The sequence below is a fragment of the Parambassis ranga genome, chromosome 7 (assembly GCF_900634625.1).
Source record: "Parambassis ranga chromosome 7, fParRan2.1, whole genome shotgun sequence".
Taxonomy (NCBI): domain Eukaryota; kingdom Metazoa; phylum Chordata; class Actinopteri; family Ambassidae; genus Parambassis; species Parambassis ranga.
In genome coordinates this window covers 11,344,614-11,350,613 of record NC_041028.1, presented here as the reverse complement: position 1 = coordinate 11,350,613, position 6,000 = coordinate 11,344,614, and the positions used below count along the sequence as shown (strand labels likewise).

Below are 6,000 nucleotides of genomic sequence, written 5' to 3'. Positions count from 1 at the left end.
TCTGATTAAGCTGGCAAAAACCTTTCCAATAGCTTTTACAAACCCTGCCACATACACTTGATTATTGCGGTTTCAAAAACAAACACTAGAGGGCAGGATTTGCACTTCGACCAGGTCCAACAAGGAACAAGATAGGCGAGGGAAAATCACAGCTTCCCAGCCTGCGGGCCAACAAACACCCCTTTCGACTAGACTTAACCAATGCAGTGATAACATAGCCTGCATGAACTCACAGACAGGATGCTTCCTCATTGCACCCATTCTGAACTCACTGTGACTGCTGCGGGTGGAAAGAGAAATTTCCAGTAAACACAGTCAGTAGTAGTAAAGAAAAGTCACCCTAATTCATTTGGCATTTCTGTCACCTCCTACATGATTCAGTGATTGTTTGTTTATTTATTTAATCGGGGAAATATAGGCTGTATTGTTTGGTGCCTACAGGTCTGTAATTTTTCAAAAGTGCTCTCCGTGATATGTATAACCAATATACATCTGTCCACAAAAACACATCCTTACACAGTGCAGGGTGACCTCTGGTGGTAAGACGCAGACATCTTTTTAATTCATATTTCTCAACTCACTGTAGATGCCATCAAATCATCAATGGCGTGGTGGTGTAAGAAAAGAGAATTATACCTGCTGGGAAATTAGGCCGATGTGGAGGTGGATTAAAGTACAATGCTGTTGTTGGCTGGCTCCAAAAACTCTTTAGCACCTATTGACTCCCAGAAAGTCGCAAATGTATTCTCGGTCATTATAGCCTGTTGCCAATTGCCACATTTGTTTTTCTCTAAAAATAACTTAGTAAATAAAAAGATATGCCTTAAACATTGGTCACGTTTAACTTTCATGTGTCTTGAATTTGCCACAAATAAAGAAAAACACTTAAGTAAAGTAAATGTCTTATCACGGGTAATCTATGAAGTCTGTCATTTACTCAGATTTGTTTAATGTAACCTTTTTAACTTCGTTTGGCACTTCCCCACACACACAGACACACACGGTCTCTGGCTGGGAACTGCTAGTTGAGGCAGTAAGCTTCCACCCGGATGTATTTTGCAGTGACGCGCGTTCAATATGGCTTCCAAAGAAGACGCGGTTTGTCAAATTTTCTCGTTTCATGACCCTAAAACGTCTCCTGACCCGATTTTCGAGCTCCCTGCGGGATGTGTTACTACGACCTCGGCACCGATAGTGATCGATAATGGCTCCTTCCAGACCCGTGCCGGCTGGGCAATTGCAGCAACCGAGGTGGACTCTCCGCAGCTTGAGTTCAGGTCCGTGGCGGCGCGCAGCAGAGGGGCCAGCCGCAGTGAGACACAGATAGGGAACGACATTCCCAACCTGGAGCCGCTGCGGTGGCTTTTGAAGAGTCAGTTCGATCGAAACGTGGTGGTCAACTTCGAGATTCAGGAGCTAATTTTTGACTATGTGTTCACACACCTGGGCATCAATTCAGAGGTCAGTGCTGGGCGGTGACTGTGGGCTTATGTTGCCTCAATATAAGTATTAAACAGACAGATCGTTTTAGGTTCGTATTCTGACTCTGTGTAAATGACTTACACAGAAGTTACCTTTGTCTTTGAAGCAAGGTGGCAGGTTTGTGATGACGACAACACAATGAATACAACAAAGACGTACTTACACAGTTTGTGTATCCATCACCTGCTGAAGTTTCTTTAATGTTTCAGACTTTTCCATCATTGCTCATTACTCATGATGCTAACCAGAGAATCCATCTTTGTTTCATAGGGCTGTGTGGAACATCCCATTGTGTTGACAGAGGCGGCCTGCAACCCCCTGCACTGTCGACAGATGATGTCAGAGTTGTTGTTTGAGTGTTACCGTGTCCCATACATCTCCTACGGCGTGGATGGCTTGTACAGTTTCTACTACAATAACACAAAAAAGAACCTCCAGCTACCACACACCGGCATCATTCTGTCCTCAGGATACCACTGTTCACACATCCTGCCAGTTATCAATGGCAGGTGAGGAGCCCAAAGCGCGCACACACTTTTAAACTCTTAGCTTGTTTTGTAGTTGGTTTATTTTTGATTTGGTTTTGAATATAGGTTGGATGCAGTCAATTGTAAACGTGTGAATGTGGCTGGGAGCCAGGCAGCATCCTACCTGCAGCGCCTTCTGCAGCTGAAGTACCCGGGTCACCTCGCTGCTATCACACTCAGCCGCATGGAGGAACTGCTCCATGAGCACAGCTACATCGCTGCAGATTATCATGAAGGTACAGAAAGTATATTCAATCAAAACATATATATGCACATGCCTGGGAAGGGTCACCACCCTGATATGTTGAAGAACCCAAATCTATATTCAGAAATTGAAGACATGAATTACAAGTTTGTGGCTGAAGATTCCTCAGAGTGTTATGTGTTATGTGTGCCCATAACACTGCACATCACTTTGCATATCATCTGTGCTGTGTTTTCCACAGAGCTGGAAAAGTGGCGTAGCCCAGAGTATTATGAGAAGGAAGTTCATCGTATGCAGCTTCCTTTCACGGGTAAGGTACCAGGCAGCTGTGTGAGTGTGGAGGAGAGGCAGGAGAGGCGAGCTCAGCAGCTTCGACGACTTCAGGAGATCAATGCTCGCAGGCGGGAAGAGAAGCTGCTACAGGACCAAGAAAGGCTGGACAGACTTATGGCAGTACAGGCAAGAATCTATTGTATCTTCTCATTTTTAAGGCAGTTCCATATGATTTTAAATGGGTGTTGTGTGTCCAGGAGCTGCTGGAAGATGGACTGTTGGATCAGTTTCACAAGAGTCTAGTGGAACTAAATATGGACTCAGCTGAGGAGCTGCAGTCTTACATCAACAAACTGCAGGTTGCGGTAGAGCAGGGCAGACAGAGACTGCTGAATGATGGAGCAGAGGGAAGGACGGAGGTAGGTGTTGCTCCTCCAAATCAAACTTGCTTTAAATTTCCTTATTTTAGCATTACATTTAAAGCAAAGAGAGTATATCTGTTTAGTGTTTTGTGGTTATATCAGATATCAGAATATTTATCAACTATTATTTATTTTAATGAATGTACGACTCATGACTGTATTCTACTCAAAAAATGACAGCCGCTGATCAACGTTGGAGACACAGCAGACTGCAGATTTATGTAATCCAGTAATTATTTGGATGGACATGTCGTTAACCTGAATGTGCTGCAGGGCTCAATATGATCACTTGCTGCAGTGGATGCATTAGAGCTGACATGAAGCCTGAGGCTGTTCTATCGCTCTCTGCCAGGTGACGGAGTTGGAGCAAACAATGGACGACGGAGATGGAGCGGTGTTGATAGATTCTGACTTCCCTGAGGACACGCTGCCAGAAAAATCTGCTAATGTGGTTCAGGTAGTAACTTGGACTTATTTTCAGATATTTGGAGCCTCATTAAGGTTATAGGGTGATGCTATATATGTCACATAATCTGTGAGAAAACTACTGTTCAGCCCAATTTCATGTTTTTGCTTTGCTATACTAAATAAATAAAAAAACATTTGGTGTTTACACTTCTTTTTTTTGAACATGACTTCAGCCTGCATTCAACATAGCAGAGTACCACCAGCTGTTTGTTGGTACAGAGCGTCTGCGATGCCCAGAGATCCTATTCCAGCCCTCACTGACTGGAGAGGACCAGATGGGACTGATGGAGACGCTGCAGTATGTTCTGGCCAGGTAATGATAGAACACAAAACTGAGAACACACCAGCAGGTGGCACTACATACACATGCAGGCAGGTCACATAGCACACACTCATTGCCTTATTGGTTTTGTCATACAAGTGCCACAGTTTATCTATCTAAACATTCAAGTTTTCATCACATTAAGCTGTTTTAAAATTCAGTATCTTGTATTACTTTCTCAAACAGGTACACTCCAGAGCAGCAGGAGGCTCTGGTGAGCAACGTTTTTCTGACAGGAGGGAACATGCAGTACTCTGGTATGAAGGAGAGAGTGGAGAGAGAACTGCTGGCAATGAGGCCCTTCCAGTCACACTTCAAGGTAAGCCTTCATTCTTAACTGTTTTTTTTATTTATTATACAGGCTTAACTTTACAAATACTTGCATCATTTTTCTGTAGCTGTAAATTGGAAGATACACATTTCTGATTTGGATTATGTTAAGATTAAAAAGGTGGCTTTATTCCTATTATTCCTATTGTATTTATTCCTACAGACAGGGACTACTTTACGTAAATTGGCAGTTATACATCAAACAAAAAAAGTGGAGTTGTCCCACGCATCTGCTGGGACTGTTGTACAATGTCTTCATACTTTTGCCAGGTTAGATTGTAGCAACCATTAAAAAAATACCATAATTATGCAGATAATGTACCATATGTACATTATCTTCATAATTATGGTATTCTATTCTATGGTAGCTAAAATTCTACAAGATTTTTAAAGTGCATTGAGCAAACCAATGTTTGGATGTGCCAAAAGCAAAGTTTATTGTAAGTATACAATTAACAAACAATTTTGGAGAGAAAAATACAAATTTTAAGAGACTAAAATCTACAGAAACCACTTAAATAAGCCTTATTCAGTTGAATTCTGAAACCTTAGGTGACCATGGCTTCACAGCCAGCCCTGGACGCCTGGTATGGAGCACGCAACTGGGCATTGGAGCATCTGCCTGGAGGATGTGGAGGAGTTTCTGAGGGATGGATCAGCAGACAGGAATATGAGGAAAAAGGAGGCGCATATCTGAGTGAGCACTGTGCTTCCAATGTTCTTATTCCCATGAAGATCGCTAAACAAGTCCCTTCCCGCCCTGTGGATCCCACCACTTTACAGACATCTGTAGCTTCTACACCACTCACCACTGTCACATCTGCCCTCATACCCTCCTCTACCACTGTCACTGCTGATTCTGCATTGGTAACCTCCTAAAGTCACGCAGGCACCATTTAGCATCCTGCAATGTTCAGTAAAAGCTTTGACTGGAGACTGTTTTCTGTTTTGAAGAGCTTCAGAATGATAGAAAATCTCCCGCCTTATGTATAAGCAAACACTGTATGATCACAAATACTGCACATTAGCAGTAGATGTTAGGGTTCAGGTCAAAGTCACCATTCAATAATGTTGAATGAAAATCCTCTTGTTCTCTCTGGTTCAGAGAATACTTCTTATAATGTTGTAAAGAAATATTTTGTTTTCTTTGTGTCCGATAGAACCACGAGAGACTGTTCATATTGAATAGTCATCTATTGAATGATGTGTAAGGGCTAGTGAGAATATAGAAGCTGTTTCTTAAATAATTATTTTTACTGCCAGATGTGGTTGTTGTGTTTTCCTTTGATTGACTTGAAAAGAAAGTGTACTGGGTAAAGCTGAACTGACCTCTTTAAAGGATTTACAGTTTCCTTTCTTTCCTGTATTTCTTACATCTCTACATTTAAGAGAAAAATGAATGATATATATTTTCCTCCAAATTTTAAACACACACAAACGGTCTTAATTTTAGAATTTTGTCCAACCATTTCATCAGATCCCCCTTACTGTATATTGTGTTTGTGACAAAACATTAACTGTTGTAGTCTCCTACAGTCAAATCCAAAGAGATCTGGGTAACATTATTTACTGTATACGAATCATAAAAACCACCAACGCTGCCTCATAAATGGTTTTGTAATAAGGCTGAAAAATAAGCATTGCACTATACTGTTACACCACTAGATGGCAGAGATGAACATAAAATGAGTTTTATCATCTACATTATTATTGCAGTATTATTTCTAGTTGATAATTTTAAACTGAAGGTTGATGAAAGGAAATTCACTGCTGCCATGCCAGCCAGACAGAACAGCTTATGTTCTAACCAATGTTCTTGTTTTTGACATTAGGTGAACTCGAGCTTCAGGGTAGTAGTCTGAAAAGCTGCAGCTTTCTTATAGGTTTGAATGCTGTTGTTCCTTTGTGTACCACAACGAAAGGTTCAAAGCATCAACCAGCTTGCTTTTCTTTTCCTGAATGCAGCAGCTT

The 6,000-nt window shown here is 41.6% G+C and overlaps 1 protein-coding gene across 1 annotated transcript; it reads left to right on the top strand.

The window, feature by feature from the left end:
- The first annotated feature begins 1,072 nt into the window (after nt 1–1,072).
- Nucleotides 1,073–5,626, top strand: actr5 (actin related protein 5). The gene is made up of 9 exons (XM_028409951.1): nt 1,073–1,461; nt 1,753–1,991; nt 2,076–2,245; nt 2,456–2,673; nt 2,745–2,906; nt 3,262–3,366; nt 3,551–3,690; nt 3,886–4,018; nt 4,582–5,626. The coding sequence occupies exons 1-9, from the start codon at nt 1,078–1,080 to the stop codon at nt 4,906–4,908; spliced, it is 1,878 nt and encodes a 625-aa protein (XP_028265752.1). The 5' UTR covers nt 1,073–1,077; the 3' UTR covers nt 4,909–5,626.
- Nucleotides 5,627–6,000: the final 374 nt, after the last annotated feature.

Coding starts and splice junctions, on each gene's coding strand:
- actr5 (XM_028409951.1), top strand. CDS start 1,078: ATGGCTTCCAAAGAAGACGCGGTTTGTCAAATTTTCTCGTTTCATGAC. Junction 2,907..3,261: donor GAGCAGAGGGAAGGACGGAG/GTAGGTGTTGCT, acceptor GCTCTCTGCCAG/GTGACGGAGTTGGAGCAAAC. Junction 4,019..4,581: donor CCTTCCAGTCACACTTCAAG/GTAAGCCTTCAT, acceptor CTGAAACCTTAG/GTGACCATGGCTTCACAGCC.